The sequence below is a fragment of the Ovis aries genome, chromosome 15, assembly GCF_016772045.2.
Source record: "Ovis aries strain OAR_USU_Benz2616 breed Rambouillet chromosome 15, ARS-UI_Ramb_v3.0, whole genome shotgun sequence".
Lineage (NCBI taxonomy): Eukaryota > Metazoa > Chordata > Mammalia > Artiodactyla > Bovidae > Ovis > Ovis aries.
In genome coordinates this window covers 59,976,761-60,002,274 of record NC_056068.1, presented here as the reverse complement: position 1 = coordinate 60,002,274, position 25,514 = coordinate 59,976,761, and the positions used below count along the sequence as shown (strand labels likewise).

General features: G+C 44.0%; 1 protein-coding gene and 1 non-coding gene across 4 annotated transcripts in view; both read left to right on the top strand.

Annotated features, from left to right (window-relative positions):
• The window catches only part of MPPED2 (metallophosphoesterase domain containing 2), a 210,916-nt gene extending 188,474 nt beyond the window's left edge, over window positions 1–22,442 (top strand). For all 3 annotated transcript variants that reach the window (XM_027979587.2, XM_012096142.5, XM_042233306.1), the window contains exons 5-7: window positions 12,466–12,581; window positions 16,875–16,988; window positions 21,052–22,442. In XM_027979587.2, coding sequence (XP_027835388.1) covers window positions 12,466–12,581; window positions 16,875–16,988; window positions 21,052–21,170 — 349 coding nt within the window. In that variant the 3' untranslated portion in view covers window positions 21,171–22,442. The remainder of the gene's footprint in view (window positions 1–12,465; window positions 12,582–16,874; window positions 16,989–21,051) is intronic.
• Window positions 20,353–20,426, top strand: TRNAG-UCC (transfer RNA glycine (anticodon UCC)). The gene has a single exon. It is a non-coding gene; the product is annotated as a tRNA-Gly (tRNA).
• Window positions 22,443–25,514: the final 3,072 nt, after the last annotated feature.

Genomic DNA, 25,514 nt, shown 5'->3' with positions numbered 1-25,514 from the left:
TTCAATCTTTCCCAGGGTCTTTTCCAGTGAAGCAGTTCTTCACATCAGGTGGCCAAAGTTTTGGAGCTTTAGTTTCAGCATCAGTCCTTCCAACTGATTTCCTTTAGGATTGGCTGGTTGGATCTCCTTGCAGTCCAAGGGACTCTTAAGAGTCTTCTTCAACACCATAGTTCAAAAGCATCAGTTCTTCGGTGCTCAGCTTTCTTTATAGTCCAACTCTCACATCCATACACAACTACTAGAAAAACCATAGCTTTGATAGATGGACTTTTGTCAGCAAAGTAATGTCTCTGCTTTTTAAAATGTTGTCTAGGTTGATCATAGCTTTTCTTCCAAGGAGACTGGCCATAGCTTTTCTTCCAAGGAGCAGTAAATATGTATTAAATTACTTGAGTAATTTAAAAAGACTGCTGCTCAAGACACCTTTCCATCCCTACAAGTGGCAATGAGGAAGGGAGAAAAAGAAAGCAAGCCCTGTGCCAGCTTCCTGAGCACAAGTCCCCTAAATCCATCAGTTTCTTCACCCTCTGGAAGAAACTGCTTTGTAGTCCAAGTAGATTACGGATCCTCCAAATCTTTCCATCCATGCTCAACTTGCATTCGACTATATGGACGTTTTAGGTCTAGTCACTAAATTGTATCCAACACTTTGTGACCCCATGGATTGTAGCCCGCCAGGCTCCTCTGTCCATGGATTTCCCAGGCAAGAATACTGAAGTGGGCTGCCATTTCCTTCTCCAGGGGATCTTTTTGACCCAGGGATTGAACCCGCATCTCCTACATTGCAGGCAGATTCCTTACCAGCTGAGCCACCGAGGAAGCCTGTAGTCATTTCACACTGGATAAAAAAAATTTTCCCCCCTAATGATATTCAGTATAGAAAAAGTAAAGAATAATAGACAAATAGAAGGGGGGAAAATCATTCTTGATTCATCTGTAGCCTTTGAGATTACCATTTAGCAAGTTGATCTGTTTCTTTTTTCTAAGCATTTTTTTATGTCCTTGGATTCATCCTGATCTGTAAATTGGCTTTTCCACTGACCATCAGGGACTGCACATTTTCTCATGATGTTACAAACACCTCATGAACACTCATTCTTAGCTCAGTTCAGCTGACAAATAACTTAAGTTTCTGCTCTGTGCCAGGTGCTAGGGATGCAGTGATGAACTAGGCCAAAGATGTCATTGAACTTCCAATCTTCCTTGTTATGTTTAACAAGTGGCTGCCTAATGGGTTTTGGCCCTCTGATCATTTACTCTCCTTGGGCCTCTTTCTTAGGGTCAGGCTTTCTTACCAATGCAGTCCTCCCCCTGGTGCCCTCAAATATAAAATTATATAAAAAGAAACCAGCAAAAGCAAAATGTATATGTGACAAAACACACTCAACACAGACATGTTCTAAACAAAACACAATAAAATACTGTTTTATCCTCTATTTGGGAGCAGAGATTTTATCAGTCCATCCCTATCTGTTAATATCAATTCTTAAGAGTTCATTATGTAACACAATCATATCCAGCTAACCCCAAAGCCACCTTTCCTCGTTTTCTTACTCTTTGGGGGAAACCTAAGCTAGATAAAGACTCCCTTCCCACTAGGTGTCTGTGACATGTCTGCAGGATAGTGGGGTGGGGGCAGGTGCTGTCTGCACACTTGGCTGAGTACCTGGCAGTCTTCCCACCTCCTCCCCTGTCCTGTTTGTTCTGTGCTTTAGAGCCAGCCAGGCGTGTGACACACGCTGCCCTGCCAGGCTCGTTCTCCAGTAGGATGTGGTTCTGTTTCGTGTTTCTGGTATAAGCCCCGGAGTCTTCCTAAGGGGTGGACGTGGAAGGAGACACCTCTCCCCAAAGTCCTGCTTGCTCTGCCCCAGGTCCCCTCCTGTCCAGTCTGCCCTTGAAATTGCTGGATTCATCCTCAGATCATTTTGGTGTTCCCCCCTGTTCTTCAGAAATTAGGTTACTTAGGAAAGAAGATCAGCATTTAAAGACTTCTAGTCCAGGGCAACTTTACTTATGAAATGGCGAGCCATGGGTTTATCCTGGAAACTGTGTTTAGTTTTGTATTCCCAGCAATGACCTTGCCAGAACCTGGCTCACTATAGGCATCCAGGTCATGTCTGCTGAATGATTAAATACCCCAGAAGGACCATACCGATCCCATCCTCTGAGCTTTTAGCCCAGTGTCTGTGCACTTACTGCAGAAAGGAACTCAGAGTTGTCATCCTTGATGCCTTATGGCCAAGCTTAGTGCCTGGCACATCCTGGACTTTCAGAAACCTTAGATTAGGAAAAAAAAAAAAAGAATGCTGTCTACCCATACAGTGGAATTTTTTCAGCCCTAAAAAGAAATGAATTTCTGACACATGCTTCAGCCTGGATGAATCTTGAGCATATGATGCTAAGCAAAATAAGCAAGACCCACAAGGACAAATACAGTAAGATTCCACTTACCTGGGGCACCTGAAGTGGTCAGATTTGTGGAGACAGAAAGTAGAATGATGGCTGTCAGGGGCTGGGGGAGAGGAGAGACAGGAAGCTATTGTCAGTGGGTCACATCTGCTATCAGGGATGTGAAAAAGCTCAGGAGATGGACAGTGGTGATGGTTGTACGACATTGTGGATGTACGTAATGCCACTGAATTAGACACTCAAAAATGGCTAGAATATTAAATTTTATGCTATATATTTTTATTTTACTACGATAAAACTTAACTGGAGAAAATGAACCCTGCCTTTCTTTTTGCTACTTCTCTCTATCCATTGAGCCTCCTTTTTCTTTCAAACTCAGCCGTGATGCCCCTCTTTGAGGAATTCTTCCTGCTGGGGATTAGATGTCAATTAATACAGGTCACATTGGGGGTGCTCAGATCAAGGCCCCTCCTGGTCAGGCTCCCTGGTACCTGGTCCTCTGATTTCTTCGTCAACAAAACCAAGAGCCATGTCTGGAAGCATCAGGGCATAACCCCAAGGCCGCCTCACCTACCCACCAAGACAGAAGTCCTGCCACGGTCTTTCCTTTCCCCTGTCAGATTCTTTCCTTGATGGATGGGAACAGTCTCCGTCACAGCCCAATGGGAAGGAAACCGATTGAAAATCTTTCTCTTCCTGCTGTGAACTTGTTTTGAAGATTAAAAGCAGGTATGCTTCGGAGGGCCAGGCAGATGCTGTAACATTATTTTTAATAATTCAGGGCACACCAAGTTCAAAAACAGGTCAGAGTGGGTTTTTTTTTTTCCCCTTGGCTCCTAAAGCAAACTCTGCTTACATCATGTCCTTTCCATCAAGAGAGGAACATGGTAGCAAAGGCTTAGTTCTGATACTTGCTCCTTATTATTTACAGAAAGAGGACACTGTCAGCCTGTTTGTCAAGACAGAGGTGTGTGCTGCCTGGGATTACAAAACCTCTACTTGTAGCTCATGGGCCTCAGGTGACTGCCTTGGGTGTGACTTGCTCCTGTCCTGTCCATGGCAACCAACCATGTTATTCATCCAGGCCTGCCCTTTATCAACACAGTATCTCTTTTCATCCCAAGGACCTCATAACGAAAGGTGAAGCCACCAGGCCATAGTGAAGTGATGGGATTAGACAGCTGGTGTGAGAGAGGCCAGCCCTGCCCTTTGGAGGCAGCTGAGCCCGTGGTTTGGGTAAGGCAGGCTTTCCAAGCAGCTGCGCAGGGGTGTCAGTCTCCCCCCGAAATTCAGCTTTGCGGCTCTCTTCTAGCGATGTCAGTTACCGCTTGCGTCCCTTTGCTGCACGACCTTCCATGGGCTAATGCAAGACAGCTTTTTAATTGCATGGGAGAGTAACTTCCAGGCTGCCAAGTGGAGGGACTTGGGGAGGGAGAGGGCTGGCTTCTTAAACAAACTCCAGAGCTGCGGAGAGAAAAGGAAGCAAGGAGGGGAGCGGGGCAGGTGTCTGCCTTTCATCTGGATATTCAGGATGACACATCTGGGGCCAGGGAAACTGCTGTTTCTAACTGACGGGAAGCTTTGCAGTCAAGGGAGGGCTAAGCTGTCAGGTGAGCCAGAGATCAAGAATTATCATGACAGCTTCATGGCATGTGAAAGGCGCTGTGAAGTGCGGTGTGATTTTAACCAGCGGTGGTTAAATTAGCTTCTCTCGGACCTGATGTGGTGTGTAGTCAGAGGGGCCGATGGTAGCCGCGAGTGCCCGGTGTGGAGGAGGTTGCGATTCTGAAGCTCCACCATTTAGAAAAGAAAGGCAATGTGGAAACTGGCTCCTGGTTCCTGAGTTTTGCTTCACAGAGGTGCCAGGTGGTAGTGATGGCTTTAATTAGTAGCGTGTCAGTTCCTCCACGGAACCTCTCTGAGCCCCCTTATTATAAATATTCCAGGGACCCAGAGCAACCCCCTTCCTTGAACTTCCCCAATTTAAAATCCTGTCAAAATCTAGCCACCTGTACTTGCCGGCTAAGCAGCCTTGACTAACCGTTTTGCCCTGTGCTCTCACATTCCACAGGATTGTCTCTGCAAGACTGAGCCAGCCAGCAAGCAAGGGAGTGCCTTTCTGAAAAACTTCCACTCAGAAGTGAGCTGAGGAAGTGCCTTTTAATAAGTAATCAGCCAGAGGAAATCAGGCACTATCTAGCCATCTAGTAATGCTTGCCTGTGCACTGGGGACTTTTCCAGAGTCTGGTGCAGGGGGTCTAGGGTTTGATGAGCCGTAGCTTGGGAGATTCTAGAGAGAAGAAAATAACGTGAGCAATTATGTGTGTGCACATGTGTATATATACATCTCACACACTGTCGGTATATAGCATATATAAATTAGAAGCTACGCATTAATATTCTCTGGCAGTTCTCTGCCAAAAGTTTTACATATATTACATCGTCTCACTTTATCTACTTAGGCAGATATTCTGTTTCATTTTGAAAGTTGAGGAAACTAAGAGGCAGAGAAGCCAGCCAGTGAACAGACCTGGGACTTGAATGTGTATTGTACCTACTGCCTTCAAAACAAGAATGGCTAACTTTTACAAAACCCCCAGGTTCTTGTAGTTTTAAGTGGCACAGCCAACCCTCCAGCTCTTAATTAAATCCGGGTGTTCCCTGAGCTTGCACTTTTCCCCTTTACAGCTTTCGTGCAGAATCCCAGCAGATCCCACCTATGCTTCCAGCCCTAATCTCTGCAGGGGGCACCCAGGCAACTGTCCTCATTAAGAATCCTAAAACTTGCTGATGCACCTACCCTAGTCCCATGGCCCTTGAGGAATTGTTGGCACTGCCCAACACTAGGGCTGTAAACCTGAGTAGCCCATCTGAACTGAACAAGTACTAACTGTTCGTTTCCAAATCCTGCTTTGCTGGGGTGTGCCCATCCCCCACTGAAGTTGGTGGGGGAGTGAAGGGCCATTCACCTGTCCAAACCTGGGATTTATGCTCCAGCAGCTCCCTTCCGCCCGCCCCACAGGATTGTGTATGGCAAACACACATGACCTTTGCAGCGATTTCATCTTAGCCTGCTTCCAGAGAACAAACCTGTTTTGTATTGACATTGTTCGGAACAAGTTCTGCCTCTGTGAACTCCCATAGCACCTGCCCCTGGACTCTCAGCCCAGAGAGGCCAAGTGCCTGTAATTCTGAGAACAAGGGGGAGGGTGCCTTGACAGCATCTCCAGCATCCATCCATCTGAGTCTTCAGTCCACTGGCTTCAGGCAGCTGAAGTCCTCCCCTTCCTTCCAGGATTTTCTGATCCCTGTCTAGGAGGGGCAGTCGCGGGCTCGGATTGGCCCTTGGCAGTGGGGTGCTTTGTGGGACATTTTCTTACAAGTCGGTTCCCATGTGGCATTTGTTAGTCACAGCTAATTATTAAGTCCTTGGCCAAGGCAGTAGACGTTGTTCCTGTGGATTTTTCCCTCCTCCTCCTCCTTCTTCCCCCGCTTGCCTCCCCATTGCTACAAAACAAAACTCATTGTGGGCCACTGGAGATTGGCTGTGCACACATTTTCCAGTGAACCCCTGATGGGCTTAGTCCTGGGGTTTCGTGTTTCAGGTTGAAACTCAACTGGGTAAAACATTATTCATTGATGCTGACACGGTCAGTCTCCACTCTGTGCGGCTATTTCTCCCACACTGGACTTGGTCCCTTACAGGCAATTTAGGTAATTCATTGAGAGCAATTTGCAGCATTTACTCAGAGCATAGATAGGCTGCAGAGAGTGATAGAATTTGGTGGTTTTTAGATCACAGAAAGATCATCAAATGCCAGGTTTTGCCAGCTGTGTTCAGAAGCGTAGGTCAGAAAGGAGGAGGGGGCTGAGGGAGTGAGCAGGTTTGGAGCCCCTTCCTCCCCAGCAAGAACACCCCTGCCTGTACCTGCTTTGGGTCTGGGGCCTCTGCATAACGTTTCTGCAGCCTAAAAGCAATACTGGAGTGGGTAGCCATGCCCTTCTCTGGGGGAATCTTCCCAACCCAGGGATTGAACCCAGGTCTCCTGCATTGCAGGCAGATTCTTTTACCATCTGAGCCACCAGGGAAGTCCAAAAGCAGTCCTGAACTCCGGTAATGGCATCCACCCTCTCATTCTTTGCTCAGATGAAGAAACTGGCCCGCTGAGGTCCTTTCTCCTATCTAAAGGTCTTGTGCCTTGGTGAACTGATTCCAGAATGCGAATGAGCACACAGGTCTCCCACTTCTACATGTCCCATTTATTGTACCATGCTGGGATAATTCTAGAGCTCATCACTGGGCTGCTTTTCCCACTTATTGGTCACTGTCTTATGGAAAAGGCCTGATCTGGAGGATCCAGAAGAACAGAAAGCATCCAGCATTGTTGAAGTCACACTGAATTTTCACTAAGAGCCACCTCCATCACAGTGCCATGGAGCCCTCTGCAGTTACGCAATGCACAGCCTCAGAGACTGTATTGATCAGCCTTGTTTATATATGTGAAAGCCAAAATGAAAACTGGGCTGCAAGGTTTCAGTTCTGCATTGTGCACAGAAAGAACACAGGCTTTGAAGCCAGCAGATCTGGGTTAAAATCTTGGTTCTGCCTCTTGCCAACCCTGGGAACATGAATAAATAACTGGGTATCACTGATCATCAGGCTTTTTATCTAAAAACAGAGCTGATAATACCTAAGGATTATCAAGGGTTATTTTTTTCGATATCAAGGATTGTTGATACCAGTATCAAGGACTGCTATAAGAAATTATTAATAAATATACTAGTCATGTAAAACCAGACCCCTACGGAAAGCATATTTCTTTATGTTCATTCAGTTGTGTCCAACTTTCTGCGACCCCATGGACTGTAGCCCGCCAGGCTTCTCTGTCCCAGGGATTCTTCAGGCAAGAATACTGGAGTGGGTTGCCATGCCCTTCTTAAGGGGATCTTCCCCACCCAGGGATCGAACCTGGGTTTTCCACAGTGCAGACAGATTCTTTACTGTCTGAGCCAATCAGGGAAGCAAGCATATCAGGGACTTGATAAATGTTCATTTTCATATAACTTAACCTCTCTCTTGCTCTTGTGCACATATAGATTTGAATCAAAAGAAAAGCCAAACATTTTCAAAGTTTACCCTTAACTTGGAACCATCTGGATTTTGTCATAGGCTTAACATTAACCAAATAAAATTTAAGGTATCTCTAGACCATGGGCCTGTCTTAATCTTTTACAGAGCCCTTGTAAAACTGAGCATTTCCTGGGGGAATACGGCTGGGGTTTCTAAGAGAAAATTCTATGAGGAAAAACTGGAAAGAGTGTCCCATTCCTTTGACTCTGGAAGCCGCTGGGATACCCTGGGGGTTCAGGGGCTGACTGCCCTCGGACAGACTCCGGCAGTGAAATCAGAGCCCCCCATTGTACCAACGACTTGGGTGTGCTTGGGACTCTTTCAAACCCTTCTTTATTCACCATTCAGACAGGACCCATCAGCCCAGAAGCTTGTTTTCAAAATCTAGGAAAACAGATGTTTTTGCTTATTTTCCTCTCTCTCATGCCAGAATGCGCACTAAGTCTTCACTGGCTTCTGAACTTGCCTTTTTTCTCTCTCTCTTTTTACTTTTAAAACAAATCTGGGAAGCGGGTCATTATTGTATAATAAAGGGGAAAGATGGGCATCCCAAACTGGCAAAGCTCTGTTTTAGACTCTAATGAAAACATTGAAGATCCTGAAGACAGGGTAGTCCTAAAAGTCGAGAGAGAGCAAGGTTGGCTCATTGAGGTCTGGAAGGGTCACAGACAGTGTGGTTGTGGAAGGACTGTTGATTGGATGTACACTGTGTACCAGGTAAGTCTCAGGCCGCTTATAATCCCTGGATTTTTTTCAAGTATATTTTATTTGTTCATTTATTTATTTAGCTGTGCTGGGTCTTAGTTGCAGCCAATGGAATCTAGTTCCCTGACCAGGGATCGAACCCCCCTCCCGCATTGGGAGCACAGAGTCTTAGCCACTGGACCACCAAGGAAGTCCCTATTTAGTCCCTAGATTTTATAACCAGACAGTTTGATATTCTGTTAGTTTTCTTTTGCTGCTGTAACAGATCATCACAAATTTAGTAGCATAAACAACATATATTTATTTTTAATATATTTTAAACTGCAGTATAGTTGTACAGTATCATTTGTTACAGGTATACAATATAGTCACAATTTTTAAAGGTTATACTCCATTTATAGTTATTATAAAATATTGGCCATATTCCCCACATTGTCCAATACATCCTTGTAGCTTATTTTGCACCTAACAGTTTGTACCTCCTGCTCCCCTCCCTCGGTATTGCACCCCCTTCCTCCCCCTCCCTCTGGTAACCACTAACTTGTTCTCTATATCTGGTGAATCTGCTTCTTTTTGTTGTTCCATTCTCTAGTTTGTTATATTTGTTAGATTCCACATTTAAGTGGTATCATACAGTATTTGTCTTTCTATGTCTGACTTATTTCACGTGGCATAAAACCCTCCAAGTCCATCCATGTTACTGCAAATGTGAAACATTTACTTTTTTTCATGGCTGAGTAGTATTCATTGTATATGTATACCGCGTCTTCTTTATCCACTTATCTAAGCCAACACATATTTATTACCTCTGAATCTGTTGGTCAGAAATCTGACAGCGGTCACACTGGGCTGAATCCAGGTGTCAACAGGGCTGTATTCCTTTCTGGAGTCTCTGTGAGAGCCTTTGTTTTCTCTCCTTACCTTCTCCAGCTTCTTGACACTGGCCACATTCCCTAGTTTGTGTTCCCCTTCCTTCCTCTTCAAAGCCAGCCACAGCCAGTTGATTGTTTCTTACACTGCATCACTTTAATCTCATTTGCCTGCCTTCTTCACTTTTAAGGACCTTGTGCTTTCACTGACCTACCTAGGTAATCCAGGATCATCTCCATAGTTTAAGGTTAGGTCCTGAACTCCGCTGGCAGACTTTTAATCCCCCTTTGTCATGAAAAGTAATATATGTATAGGCTCCAGGGATTAGGACATGGATATCTTGGTGTGTGGATAATGATTGCCAATCACAGATACTTTGGTCATTTATACGGCTTCTCTGATAGCCCAATCGGTAAAGAATCCACCTGCAGTGCAGGAGACCTGGGTTCGATCTTGGGTCAAGAAGATCCCCTGGAGAAGGAAATGGCAATCCACTCCAGTATTCTTGCCTGGGAGATCCCATGGACAGAGGAGCCTGGAGGGCTACAGTCCACGGGGTCTGGACTACAGTCCAACAAAGAGTTGGCCACGACTGAGCAATTCACACTAATGACTAAACCACCATGCTAAACACAATAGCTGCATATATTAGAACTATTTTAGTTGCAAGAAACAGGATCTAACTCAGACTAATAAGAAAAGGATTTTGGTGCCTTATATACTTGGAAGAAAAGTGTGGTTTCCTGTGCCAACAAGATCATCAAGGCACTCGCTTCTTGGCTTGCCATTCTTTGTGGTGGTTTTTTTTCAAGCACAAACTGTCTGCACGGTGTGAAATAGCTCCCGGGCAATACTAGGCTTCCATACTTCCTCAAGTTAGGATCCCAGAGATGAAACCACGACTTGTCTTTAGGTTGTTGTTTAGTCAGTAAGTCGTGTCTGACTTTTTGTGACCCCATGGACTGTAGCTCGCCAGGCTCCTCTGTCCATGGGATTGTCCATGGACAATTGTCCATTCTTGTCCAAGGCAAGAATGAGTTACTGGAGAAGAAAATGGCAATCCACTTTTTACAAATGAGAAGGAAGAACCTGCCTCCCAACGTAGGAGACATTTCCTTCTTCAAGGGATCTCCCCGACCGAGGAATCGAAGCCCCGTCTCCTGCCTTGGCCGGTGGGTCCTTTACCACCGAGCCACCCAGGGAAGCCCTCTCTTTAGACAGCTCCAACAAAATCCTGAGGATGACTTTCATAGGCAGAAAGCATCCCTGTGTACTTCAGCATTTTATGGCTGGATTTCAGAACCATGCAGTTGATGTACTATTCTGGTTCAGAGCTCATTTGACTTCAAGCAATAAGACACTCAAACTTGAAAGAATGCAGAGGGAGGCTTACTCACGGCAAGAAGTAAGTTAATCCAGATTGTATATGAGAAGGAGAATTGCATGGTGATTAAGAGGCTTGGTTTTGGAATCAGACTGCTTGGGTTTTTGTCTAGTTCATTGCCTGTGTTTACCTGACCACCGTGTACCTCCGTTTTCTCATCTGTAAAATATGCTTAATAAGAGCACCTATCTCCTGAGCATGCTGTGAGCTTTGAATGTGTTAATACAAATAAAGTACTTAGAGTGGTACCTTGACATGGAGTGAACACTCACTAAATAATAGCTTTAATAATGATGATTGTTATTGTATAGCTATCATTATTACAAGTACGTTTTCTGAGGATGGCTTAGGGCCTTGGTTAGGAACCAAGTCAGATATTTCCTTGGTTTCTCTTTTTCTAGCTGAGGCCACACAGTCTGTTATCTCTGAAACGTACTCTCAGCCACCTCAGGTGTGGTTCTCACCTATAAGGTGGATCTTCACCAGGCTGCCAGGTGCCATCCTTTCACCTCTGGCCTTGACCTTGCACGTGTGTGTGTTGAGTCACTTCAGTCATGTCCAACTCTTTGTGACTCTGTGGACTGTAGCCCACCAGGCTCCTCTGTCCATGGGATTCTCCAGACAAGAATACTGGAGTGGATTGCCATGCCCTCCTCCAGGGGATCTTCTGGACCCAGGGATCGAACCCATAACTCTTATGTCTCCTGGGCAGGCAGGTTCTTTATCACTAGCGCTACCTGGGAAGCCCCTTGACTATGCACGCCCACCCCCAAAAGAATGATGGTTAAGTGTTTCTGAGTGCAGAGTCTTGAGAGTCACTGATTAGTCTAACCCATGACTGGCTTTAAATAGTCATGCCCCCATTGTATTAGCTGTGACAAACCAGGTGCCCTTGTACACAGGGTTACCTCTCTCAGTGGGCATGGACGGGTCAGCTTAAGCTGAAGGGAAAAGTTGGGCTTAGCCAGGAAACTGACCAACTTGTCTTTGATGTGTATACCCTAGTAAATTAGAATTTTCCTGCAGCACAAAAGAGAATTAGTTTTGAAAAATAATGGTTACATCTAGATATTTGGGAACAAGACAGCACTGGGCACTGTTTGGTGCTGATGTGATTTAGCCTGTAGTACTTATAGAAGAAAAATGATCATTCTCCCATTGTTATAAATGATAGAGACATTTTCAGCTCCAGTTAAAAATCCTCATTGGATGGACAAAGACACCATTATTTCAATGTAGAGCATCAATCTCAGAAACTCATTCCTAGAGCAGACATCCCTGAGAAGGTGGAATGCATGCATTTGGTGTCAGGAGAATGGATTCCAGAGTGACCAAGTATGTCCCCAGAAGTCTTCCTTTTGCTGATGGGGGAAAATTCCACATTGAGTTTTTGTTCCCTGTGTCCCTTCTCACCTTTCAGAGACCCCCACCTCCCAGCTCTTTGCAGCATTCTCAGTCTAAGATGTTCAAAACATCTCATAAGTGCACAGGTTTCTGCCTTCAGAGCGCTTGTCTGTTTCTCCAAGAATTTCAGTAAGAATCTTTCTGGTGAAGCCCTTCCATAGTGATGGTGAGAAAGAAGGGAGATTGGTGAAATTTCTTAGCCCTAAGCACTGCAGCAAAAGTGGACAGGCTTCAGATCTGGGTTGGGCATCTTTTGGAAGCACTGAAATTTGGGGAAAGACAAAGCATTGTTAAGATTTTGATAGAGGTCTGCTGGGAAAGTCTCCACTGGAAAGGCTCTTGTGCCCCTTTCTAGTTGAACATTCATAGGCTCCACACTGGCTTTCAGATGCGCCGGTTTTGAAGCAGTCAACAAAAAAGCATCCTGCTGCCAGGGCCAACCATCAGAAAGAGGAAAGAGAGCAATGCAAACCGTAGGGGAATGAATGTGTGAGAGAGAAATAGTATAGAGCGGACATGTGGCTCTGCTGGCCTGATACCATGTACATTGTCTCCCCCAAAGGACCCCGTGGTTTAATGGATGGGGCTTTAACCTGCCCAGAGGTCAGTCTCTGCTGGACAAGTGGAACCTCATCCCCGAGGGCATTGACATACTCATGACACACGGACCTCCTCTAGGTAAGTGAAGCAAAGGTGTCCTTTCGTTATCTGTGATGCCTTTTTTTCCCAAGCATAATGACTAATGCTTCAGGGACATAATCATTTTCCTCAAAAAAAAAAAAAAAAAAAAGTGATCGAAAAAAGAAAAGTCAATGTCTTTAAAGAAACCCAGTATGATAATTAAACTCAGCAGTTCTGCTGGGCTTACAGGTGTTCTTGAAATTAAATTTTTTGATTTAGTCAACTCAGGAAAAAATCAAATGAGCATAAAGCACCACAGTCCTTTGAGCTTGATCATTTATTTTAAGAACTGTATTCACTTTGGAGTGAAGGGGTGGGGTGGGGACCTCCCAATCACAGGGCTTTTGAATGGTAATGAAATGATGGAAATCTTTCATTCAGAGTAACTCATTTTCCTTTTCCATGTAATAGTGGAACCTAGGAGATCTTTAAAAGTTTAACACTGAGCTAATTATACAGGAAAAGAATCTTTTTTCTCTCTCTTTTTTTAAGCTGAAGTGTTAAGTAAGGGCTCAGATGGAAAAAAAAAAATTGCCTGTAATGCGGGAGACCTGGGCTCGAGCCTGGATCTCCTGGAGGAGGGCATGGCACCCCACTGCAGTATTCTTGCCTGGAGAATCCCCATGGACAGAGGAGCCTGGTGAGCTACAGTCCATGGGGTCACAACGAGTTGGACATGACTGAGCGACTAGGCACGGCACAGTGTGTTGAACCTTACTTAAAGATGCTGGATCTTACAGATAACAGTGAAGCTGCATCCCGCTTTAGATTGCCAATGTGCACCACAGCTACCTTCAGTTATCCAGACTGTGGGCCAGAAGATGATTATTCAGTTTATATAATTATCTTCTAATGATTCATGTGCTTGTTAGTGGTTCGGTTTAGCCACAGAATATTTTTCAAACAGGTTGTTGTTGTTGTTGTTTAGTCGCTAAATTGTGTCTGACTCTTTCTCCACCCCATGGACTATAGCCAACCAGGCCCCTCTGCCCCTGGGATTCCTCAGGCAAGAATATTGGAGTGGGTTGCCATTTCCTTCTCCAGGGGATCTTCCTGGCCCAGAAATTGAACCCACATCTCCTGCTTGGCAGGCAGATTCTTTACTGCTGAGCCACCTGGGAAGCCCCTTTCCAAACAGGACCACCAACCTGATCCTCCCACCTACTGAGTGTCTATTATGCTGGCACATCCTTGTCAAACGAAGGTATTCTCAGACAATCCAGATGTTTCCTTTATAGTAGGAGAGTTTCCTTTTAAAAAAAAAAAAATTGTATTCAAAACCAGAAACATGAAATCTGTCGTCTTAAATTGTTAAATGTTCAGTGCTAGGAAAGTTTTCTTGATCCTCTTGGTTTGGAGAGAGGGGGAAAACAATGCAAAAAGATTTTTCTCATTTTTTCCCTGTTTGGGGTTGCTGTCCATGTCACTTCGCTCCTCTGTCAACCTGAAAAATGAAAGATACCTAATGCACATCCCCTAATGTGAATTTAATCTTCATAGATGTTACCCCCTCCCCACCCACACCACTTAGTGCTGCCTTCCTGCCCTAAGAAACAGCGGAAGGGAGGACCAGGGCATGAGCCACGGTGGCACATTTTCATAAAGAGGAGTGAAGGGAAAACAAGACAAGGAGCCAGTTCTGTTGCAGACATGGAATTTATACAGATTTGCACAAGATCAGCACTTCCCGACTTTTCAAAGCTTCAGAATCTCCATCCCTGTGCTTTTTCCCTACCCTACCCCCACCTCCTCCATACGTTACACAGTTATACTTATCAGTAACCTTTATCAAGTCATAAGTAATTAATTTCCCTGTTTTACAATCATTGGAGACTAAGTCATTAAATTGTTGGCTAAGTATTCTGCTCAGCATGAGTTCAGTAGAGAGACACTGCAGAGACCAAATCCTAGCCAACTCCATCCTTTCCCTGAGTTACCTAGTTAGGTCTGGGCTTGATCCTCTTAAGGCTGTTTACTGTCAGGGACTTGGGCATCCTCAGCATAGAAATGTTTACCTGCCTGAAGTATTATTTGGAAAATAACTTTGAACAGAACAATTGATTTGTTGTTAACAAAGTCATTAGCTTTGGTACAAAAGCAAGTGGCAGTCAGTCTGAATTCTGGCCTCCAAAGAATTCATACATTCCAGGAACTCTTTTTTTTTTAATTAATTTTATTGGCGTATAGTTGCTTTACAATATTGTATTGGTTTCTTCTGTGCAACAAAGTGAATTAGCTACACGTATACATCTATCTCTTTTGGGGAAGATTTCCTTACAGAGCACTGAGTAGCATTTCCTGTGCTATACCGCAGGTTCTCCTTAGTTATCTATCTTAGACATAGTGTCAGTAGTGTATATATGTTAATCCTAACCTCCCAATTCATCCCACCCCCATCCGGGAACTCTTAATAAAGAGGCTGCCATCCCTCTCTTTGTAGTAAAGTTGGGGTAACCTAGAGAGCGGCTGGGCATGTAGCAGGGTAAGATCTACATCAGAGAGTTCCAAAATGTTAGTGAAAGTAAAAGTTGCTCAGTCGTGTCTGACTCTTTGCGACCCCATGGACTATACAGTCCATGGAATTCCCCAGGCCAGAATACTAGAGGGAGTAGCCTTTCCCTCTTCCAGGGGGATCTTCCCAACCCAGAAATTGAACCGGGTCTCCTGCATTGGAGGCAGATTCTTTATCAACTGAGCTATCAGAGAAGCTCTATTAATAAAAAGTCAGGCAAAGTTTTCATTAGGTAAAGCTGAACATTAATCAGTATAGTTAACTGGGAATTCTTGTGAACATTCTGGACTAGGAGGTAGGAGGTGAATGTGGGGATTGGCCTTGAATCTTTTCCTGTTAAGAAAGGAACCATGGCACATGGGACTTCATTATTATGATACGAGGGAGACACTTTTGAGATGTTTTCCCTCTTCAAAAAAAAAAAAAAAAAAAAATCCATGAGGGAATATGCCACTCACTGTGGGTTTAGGTTTTTCCTCTAATTAGCAAAGTTTTGAAATCTCTGATTGAATTTTTTATAGGGCCCCTTGCTTGTAGTCCACGCTTTTCCATATTCTCTGTCCATTCCCCAGTCAGCATGTCTTTATAGAGATGTTAAAACTCCATTTCTACTGTTTTGCCAAACAAAGTGGAGTGAGCTGGCCTCTCCCTTTCTGCCTGATCAGTTCTGAGTGGTAGAAATCACCTAATGGAGCAATGGTGTGTGTTCCCACTGATTATGACTTAGCCTTTTGGCCTGTCTGCTTTCGTAACACCCCACCCCGCTGAGGCGATTGGATTCCATTCTGGGCCATAATCATTCAGATAGCTGACTTTTGCTATAATTGATGTCAGTTTTCATGGATTTTCTGCATTAGGCATAGAACTAAGTGGCTTTTCCGTGAAGGCAGTCCATCAGCCCCAGCTTACTGCACGCCACCACAGGGTCGCCATGGTTGCCCCGTTGCTAGAGAGACCAGAGGGAAAGCTCGGCATTCCTAAGCCTGGGTCATCAGTTGCCCCGTTGCTAGAGAGGAGACCAGAGGAAAAGCTTGGCATTCCCAAGCCTGGGTTATCAGTTGCCCCATTGCTAGAGAGGAGACCAGAGGAAAAGCTTGGCATTCCCAAGCCTGGGTCATCAGGAACCACCAAGGGTTAAGGGTTGACGTGTTTAAAGTGAACAGGGACTTCCCTGGCGGTCCAGTGGTTAGGACTCTGTACTTCCACTGCAAGAGGGCATGGGTTCAATCCCTGGTTGGGGAACTCTTAAGATTCCACACGCCACACTGTGCTGCCAAAGATAAAAAATGAAAATTAAAATAAAGAGAACAAGCTATCTTGTGGCCAGTTTATAGGAAGTCCCTCCTAGCCCTTCTTCTTTAAAGTCTACATCTTGGAAGTAGACTGCTCTAAGAGAGCTATAATTTAAAAAAGAAAGCAACTGAATTGAGAGAAAAAGAGAGAGTATGGGACTGCCGGGAATAAATGTCATTGGGCCCATGAAGAAGATTTGAAGCCCATGGCTGAATAAATCAAATCCCTCACAGGGAGGGGAAAAAAAAAATGTTAATTAACAGAAGGAAAAAAAATGGAAACCAAAAAAAAAAAATTTTTCAAGATCCTAAAGAAGACAAAGTGACGAGTGAAAAGTTCCTTAAAAGCCATTGTAAGCTTTAATGGGGAGGCTAGGATTACAGATAATGTAATAAACCTTCTGTGAGTTATGGCTTCCTGAAAGTCTAAATGAAACCTTACCTGAAGACAGAAAATTAAGAGTATTGATTGCATTTTACCCTTAGGTTTTCGAGACTGGGTTCCAAAGGAGCTTCAGAGAGTGGGCTGCGTGGAGCTTTTAAACACAGTCCAGAGGCGAGTCCGGCCCAAACTCCATGTGTTTGGTGGAATCCATGAAGGTAAGACCAGAAGAAAGGGGTTCACAACATTATGAGTCATTATCCATGATCTCATTCCACAACAGAGACCTTAGTTACCGGGAATAACTGGAGTGGTGGTTGCCAAACTCTTTACCTGTGGAGTGCTTTCAATGAGATGAAATGTTATGAGAAACACTTGGATATAAAGCTGAGAAGTATTTTGTGGAGAACTGCTCTCTTTTAAGCAGAACGTGTGTGCTCAGTCACTCAGTCGTGTCCAACTCTTTGCGACTCCATAGACTGTAGCCCACCAGTCTCCTCTGTCTATCGGGGTTCTCAGGCAACACTGGAGTGGCTTGCCATGCCCTCCTCCATAAAGAGGAAGAAACCAAATCTGGTCTACCTTTTGGGAAACCCATCGCTAACCCCGGATGACTTCTGGAATCTCAGGGCTCTGATGAAGAGTGTTTGATAACCACTATTCCAGAGCAGCACTGATAGAAGGACAGATTTTCTCTTTAAGACCATTAGAAGAAATGGCCTGGATTTTAGACTAAATAATGTTCTTGGCCTCTTCCTACCTATAAATATTATAATTCATATGGAATATACCCAAGACAAGACTTTCTCCAAAAAATATTAATAACTTTGCAAATGCAATGAAAGATACAGAACTGAAGTGGTGGAACCTACACATTTGTAGGTAGGCTTTTCCTTACTAAGCTCAGAAAACCATTTCAGACTTCTCAGAAATCATGAGTGCTTTTAGTTGGGCCTGAGGTTAAACAGCATAATTAAATCTCCCCTAGATGGGAACTGGTCAAGTTGCTATTTTCTGCCTTTCAGGGTAAGCTGTGAAGTCAAGTTCACAGAATCTGAAAGCCTCGCTGGAGGCCCTAGATTTTGCCTCTTGTCACTTTTTCAAACCGGGGGTCCCTGAGCCTTGGGACAGACAGACCTTAGGTTTTGTGGTTGCACCATCATCTCCTGGTTACATATGTTTGTGTGCAATGAGTGTGTGTATGTGGGCAGCCTCCATATTCACTTGCTTATGGCTATTACTCTGAGTTATTTATGAACCCGCAGGTGAGGAGTTTAGGCCTGGCACTGCAAAAAACCAAAGTTTGCTTTGCAAAGTCCTCAATCCAGTGGCTTCCTGGCTAGGTGGGTAATAAACAGCATATTGAAAATCATCCTACTGGGGCCAGAGAAAATCCAGCTTGCTCCGAGTGCAGGCACGAGCTGTGTGGATGGAGAGCAGGGGGCCAGCTCCCTGAGAGCGGATATCATCCTGCCCTGACTTTGAGCCACACTCTTTGGAAAGGAGGGCACTTCTCTAAGGCCTGATACAGGCTGGGAGTAGAAGGATGGAAGATCATGTCTAAATAGCATTTCTGGGGAGCAGTTGTGAATTTCTGCATCCTCGCCTATAAGTTTGCATTTTATCCTTTTTAAAAAAAATCATTAATTAGCTTTAAAGTAGCCAGACAATTGGGGAATTCCACTGAAGTCCCCAAATAATAAACGTGCTTAAAAGGAAGGAGATCATATTCAAATAAACTTGTCTCGCTTTTATTCGTTTAAGACAGCTAAAGAGGGCAAAGAGAGGGCAAATACCAGCCTCCTGATGGAGAGAGATAACAAGACTTTATGACCCCAGAACGAAACAGTGCACATTTTAAATGCTTCTTTTCTTTTCTTAAGAGATTTTTTCCATTGACCCTCATTAAGCTCTCCACAGGCTTATTTAGAGAAATTTTAGCAAATGGAAGGGGGGAAAAAAAGCCTTATCAGTTACTTGTATAAGTCCTGATAAATTTCTTTTTTCATAGATGTAGTCTTTTGTGCCATAAGAACCTGATACCGACATAGAATTACAAACTTAATTACAGAGGCTGTAAGACAAAATATAAGGTATCCAGGGACATGTGCGAATCTGCAAACGTGCTAAAAATTTCAACATGTTGAAATTTGTAAGAGATACGAATATACGGACCAAAGGCCCAGAGAAACTTGCTTAGCTTTCTTCTCATAGGTCACGGGAGATGTATACCACCTATGGGAAGTGTTTTCACTTGAGCCAGTGTCCCGTGGTGTAGGAAGTGTAGGAAGCAGTGTTCTATATGGTATCTCTCCAGACCACTTGGACATTTGATTGTTTCTCGTTTAGTTCCTAAGTTGTGTCTGACTCTTTGTGACCCAAAGGGCGGTAGCCCACCAGCCTCCTTTGTCCATAGGATTTTCCAGGCAAGAATACTGGAGAGGGTTACCATTTCCTTCTCCAGGGGATATTCCTGACCCAGAAGTTGAACCCAAGTCTCCTGCATTGCAGGCAGATTCTTCACTGCTGAGCTACCCAGGAAGACCCCAGATATTTGATTATTACTGATTCTTTTGAATAAAATGGAACTCAGCATCAAAGTCACACAATTCAAGTAAGAAAATGTTGACTAAAAAGATGCACAACGTGAGAGTTTTGAGTTAAGTTTTATTGGGGGCAAAATGAGAACTGCAGCCTGGGAGACAGCACCTCAGATAACTGAGAAACTGTTCCAAAGAGGTAGTAGCGGAATGTCAATATGTAAGATTTTCCTGAAGGGGGCATTCAGTGCAATCAAGCATTTACTTTATAAAAGCTTTTCTGCTAGTCATGAGGAGCTGATGTCACCATGAAGGGATTTAGTGCTTTTCTAGATATGAAGAGATGCAAGGGTTGGGGTCCATATAGTCAAAGCTATGGGTTTTCCAGTAATCATGTACAGATGTGAGAGATGGACCATAAAGAAGGCTGAGCACTGAAGAATTGATGCTTTGAAATTGTGCTGTTGGAGAAGACTCTTTTGAGAGTCCCTTGGACTGCAAGGAGATCCAACCAGTCCATCCTAAAGGAAATCAGTCCTGAATATTCATTGGAAGGACTGATGCTAAAGCTCCAATACTTTGGCCACCTGATGTGAAGAGCTGACCCATTAGAAAAGACCCTGATGCTGGGAAAGATTGAAGGTGGGAGGAGAAGGGGAAGACAGAGGATGAGATGGTTGGATGGCATCACCAACTCGATGAACATGAGTTTGAGCAAACTCCCAGAGATGGTGAAGGGCAGGGAAGCCTGGAGTGCTGCAGTCCATGGTTCACAGAGAGTCAGACACGACTGAGCGACTGAACAACAGAGGATTGGGGTCATGAAATCAGTTCCTGAAAATACCTTCACTATCTAAAGACCTGTTCCACCAGTTTCCCTGGAGCACAGAGTGCCTCACTCTCCATCCTGACCTGCCTTCAGGGCATGTCGAAAGTCAACAGCTACAGCAACACAGGATTCCGTCTCCACAGAGGCAGATGGCAAATGCCCTTGGCAAGCACCAATTTATAGTTGACAGTAAGATCAGTTAGTGTTGGAATTTCCCTGATGGTCTAGTGGCTAGGATTCCAGCACTTCCAATTCAGGGGGCCCAGGTTTGATTCCTGGTCAGGGAACTAGATCCCACATGCCACAACCAAAGATCCTGTATGCTGCAACTAAGACCCAGTGGAGCCAAAGAAATTAATTAATTTTGAAAAGATAACTTACTGTTAACTCTCACTGGGGGCAGTTTAGAGCTTATTTTATAAATAAGGAAGCTAGGTATTCGTGTCTGTCAACTCCCAGTGCAATACCCTATGTGAGTCTCACCTGTCTTGAAGCCCATTTGGGGTTGAGTGAAGGATGTGTTTGCCCTTGAGGAGTTTATGTTGCTCATCTTCTTCCCTGAAACTCAATAGTTAATACAGGGCTTTGAAATGAAAATCATATTTGAAAAAAGAGGGAAAAAATGTTTTTTCTCTATTCTCACTAGTAAAGAAATCACAGCCTCTCCTCTACAAATCGAGTGTTGAAATAAATTAAAAGGAATCACTTTTCTTTGAAATAGAGGATTCCCCCTTTAAAGAAAATAAAATCGGGAGGCAGCTTCTGAAAGCTGTAACATCCAGAGGGGGCTCCACTGAATTTCCTCTCACTGCCCACTGGCAAAGACTTTTTTGTTTTCCTTATCTGATAGTCCTGCACTGAGTCACTATCATTTGTATATTTCACAGTAAGTGTGACACTCTCTCTCCACAGGTTACGGCATTATGACCGACGGTTACACAACGTACATCAATGCCTCAACGTGTACAGTCAGCTTTCAACCGACCAACCCTCCAATTATATTTGACCTTCCAAACCCACAGGGTTCCTGAAGCTCCAGACACCCAATTGGAATGTGAGGGAAGGTCTAAAAAAACTGCCATTTTTCTAATTATAAACTTACATTCTCTTCCTTGTTTATTTCCAGATCCTGTGAGTTCTTTTTGTAAATTGCTGGAACACAAATGATGCTAGAGGTTATGCTTCTTCTTCCTCTTTTTTTTAAAATGGGGCATCCATTTGGAATCAAAAGAGCATTGTGCATTTGTAAAATGACTTCTGTTTTCTCAAAGGCCACGCCATTGTAAATTGTTAGTGTTCGCCAAAGGACAGCCAAGCTTTCTTTTGAAAAGGTGACAAAAGTCTTATTTTAATATGCTTTAAGCTGGAAAAAAGAAAAAAATAAAGCAGGTAGGCAGTGTTTTAAAAACTACCCAGATTTGCACAACAGTTTAAGAGTATTGTTTGAAGTATTTTATTTTTATGATGTTTGTTGTTGTTGTTGTTTTTCTTGGGAATGCTTCTTTTTTGCAGACGTGGCCCAGATTTAGAGCAATCTTTGCAACAAAAGTAGGCGTGGAAAAGACTTCCCTTCACACTCTCACTATAAAGCAAGCTGTGTCAAGGGAAAAAAACAACTCTTGTTTAGAGGATGGCTTAGCTAGTGAGATCCATATTGTGGTTATACAAGGTCTCATCGTTTGTTTGTTTCTTTTAAATTATTTTAGCTTTAAAAATATGGAAATGGAATCTGTCAAGAGCAGGTATTTCATGCAGTTTAAAAAAAAAACGAGCGTGCAGACTCCTTTTCAATATGGGTTTATATATATAAATATTTTTCGTGTATTATGACTAAGTTAGGAGTTTAATATTGCCAAGGACAGTACAACTGTAAAGGGGTGCTTGATCGCGGAGCATCAGAAGTCCGAAGGAGCTGACGCATGTTCTCGGAACTCAAGGTCTTAAAGAGCTTGAGTTAAATCTAGGTACACTCGCAGGCGTGTATAGATTTAAATGGATGCAATGGAAGCTAACTAAAATGAGGCTTAGTTGTCCTTTATATTTAAATACCCTGAACTGTCTTCTTACGTCCTTCTCCCTCCCCACCCCCCCATTTTGCACTGTGTGTCGATGCAATCTTCGCTAGCACAAAATATTGTCGCTAATAGTCATTTCTGTTTCCCCATTGTAAATGCTGTTGAGCTTTATTCTATTTTATGTTATCTTGTTAATGAAATTTAGGAAAGCAGTTGTTTCTTTAAATTTATCGTGATATTCTATATCTAGCGGCCTTTATATGCAAATAAAATTGCAAGATTTTTAAATCTGTGCTGTTTGGAGGGTTGGCTGGTGGGAGGATGGTAGTTTAGTCCTGGGGCAAGAGGGATTTATTCATATGCCACATTAGTACTACTCCCTTTCAGAGGAATTAGAATAAGTGACTTTTTTTTCTAATTTTTAATAAATTTTTATTACCTTCCATTCACGGGCTGGCAGGTAGATCGATCAGGCACTCAGTGTACTCTTTCCATCATGCTGTCATCTATCTTGCTGTAGATTTCAGAGGGTGAGGATTTCATCTTTAGCGATTGTAATGTCTGTAGGAACAGAGGGACTGTGCAGAAGAGGGACTGTTGTGGACATGTGTGTGGGAATGAGAAGACAAACCGGTGGGTAACGGAGTAACCCCTTCATGATCCCTTTCGTCCCCAGGAGCAGTCACCATCCCCCCCCCTCACTTTTTTTTTTTAATAAATAAAGTCCACCACTAGAATCCCTGGAAGAGGAAATGGCAACCCACTCCAGTATTCTTGCCTGGGAAATTCCATGGACAGAGGAGCCTGGCAGGCTATAGTCCATGGAGTTGCAAAAGAGTCAGACATGACTTAGAGATTGAGCAGGCGCACCACTAGAGTATTGTAGCAGTCAGGAGGCAGCAGGGGCCAGGTGGGGAAACCATGTTACGCTCTTTTAATTTTCTCTGGAAGAGCCATTAAAGAAAAGCAGCGTGATCTTGAATCTGCAATATGCCCCGTACGTCTGCATTCCAGTGCCTGTTGGATTGCAGCATTCTAACACATCTTCCTCCTTTCCTACCCATGAGGCATCCTTTGGTATAATCCACAAAAGGAATTCTTTGATTTCAGTACCAGCAAATTACAGAGAATGTCTTAGGCCAGAATTCTGGCTCAGAGTCATATTGTTAATACTCATGAAGAGTCTTAGGTGGCCACCCAGAGCCAGAAGTGGTCCATGACCTTAGTAACTGAGGTGTGCTATGGAGGTAAACCATACTTCCTTGACCTACTGCATCAGCAGAAGAGGTGGTGACTTCAGACTCATTCCCCGGGTGCTGAACTGAGCATGGACCAAATGGGAATTTCAGCTGGTTACAGTGTAGGGAGTTAGGCCCAGCCAGACTTCTGGAAAAGCAGGCTCTCCAGAGACAGGTGGATGATCGCGATGACAAGTGTGCGTGCCCAGCCCTTGAGAGCACGTCTGGACACTAATTAAGCTAAGCACTTACTAAAATTGCTTTCCATTGTGTGGGGGCAGGAAGCAGCCCAGTCTGTTAATCTACGGGGTGGACTGGCTCAGACAGAGCTTCCTTCAGCCGGTCCAGGTTCACCATTCCATATGTGTGAACTGCCTCCAGGGGTCCAGGATGACTGTCCCAAGGCCAGACGTTTTCTCCGCTGGGCCTTATAACAAGGAAACATCGGAAATAGCTTCGACATCATGCACTTTCTATCCTTCTGTAACCAGGCACTCTGCTGAGTCGGTTTCCTATTTTGTTTTTGTTGTTGTTATTCAGTTACCAACTCGTGTCTGACTCTTTGCAACCTCATGGACTGTAGCACGCCAGGCTTCCCTGTCCTTCACTATATCCTGGAGTTTGCTCAAATTCATGTCCATTGAGTTGGTGAGGGTAGCCAACCATCTCATCCTCTGCCGCCACCCCCACCCCTTCTTTTGCCTTCAATTTCTTCCCCAGCATCAGGGTCTCAGAATCCTGGGAGAGGTTACCTAAGCCCCACTTTTTAGATAGGAAACTGAGACTCCAAAAGTTAAATCACTTTCCCTAGGAAAATGGAAGCTTTAAATTCATTCCCTAGAGAAATGGAAGGTCTGTTTGACTCTCTAGTCAATACCCTTTTCATCACCCTACCTCTAGGACAGAAAGGAGAATGCCGTCCAAGAGCTGATAGAAGACTGATGGGTCTGGGGGTACTCTCTTGTCCCTCACCTAGGGGCCTGCTGAAGCACACTGCACAGGGCTTTATGACCGCAGCCAGTTGAACCACGTCCTTCCCACTTGAAGCCTAGCGCAGTGTGGTGCAGAAGAGCACAGAGCTTAGAGCCAGCGCCTGGCTCCCCAGCGCCTGGCTCTCCCTCAAACTTTGGCTGGGTACTCACCCTTCCTGTAAAATGGGGGTGATGGTGATGATGATGACATCATTGTACATTGTTGGTCTACATTACATGATGTGGAGATCACTGCCTGGCATCTTAGTAAGTGGTAACACATGCTTGATAAACACCGTCTCCTGTGCTGCCTTAAGATTCTCCAGACAGGACCTGCCGTCGACTTCTCACCTACAAGAGCATTTTTTCTGAGAAAGTGTGTCTGTTTGCAGTCATTGGAAACCATTTATGATCCCTCTTTATAAGACTATGTCTTCTCTGGAGAAATGTTCATTTAGGTATTCTACCCATTGAGCTGTATGAGCTGCTTATATGTTTTGGAGAGTAATCTTTTGTCAGTTGTTTCATTTGCAATTATTTCCTCCCATTCTGAGGGCTGTCTTTTAATCTTGTTTATTGTTTCCTTTGCTGTGCAAAAGCTTTTAGGTTTCATTAAGTCTCATTTGTTTATCTTTGTTTTTATTTCCATTATTCTAGACCACCATGTGTAAACTAGATAGCCAGTAAGAAGTTGCTGTTTAACACAGGGAGGCCAGGCAGGCACTCTGATGATTTGCAGGGCTGGGGTGTGGGGAGGGAAGGGAGGTGATATATGTGTAATTATGGCTGATTTGCATTGTTGTATGGCAGAAACCATCACAACATTGCAAAGCAATTTTCCTCCAATTAAAAAATAAATTAAAAAAAAGAACATGAAGAATGCCAAGGGCATTTGCTAGAGGCAGATCAGGGAGACTGATTTTTCAGTTTGGATATCTTAGTTTGCAAAATCCCATCTAATCTCAGAGCAGGAAGGGGGCTGTATTCTTTCAAGTCGCATTAAACGGCACCCATGGATCTTAGCCTCTCTTGCCCTTTGGGTCTTTACATTTCATCTCACCATCTTTTTTCAAGCTCAATTAGTGAATTTTTTCTCTACATTTTCTCCCCAGCTCCTTTTGTCTTATAAAGATGCTGGGGGATGCCAAAAT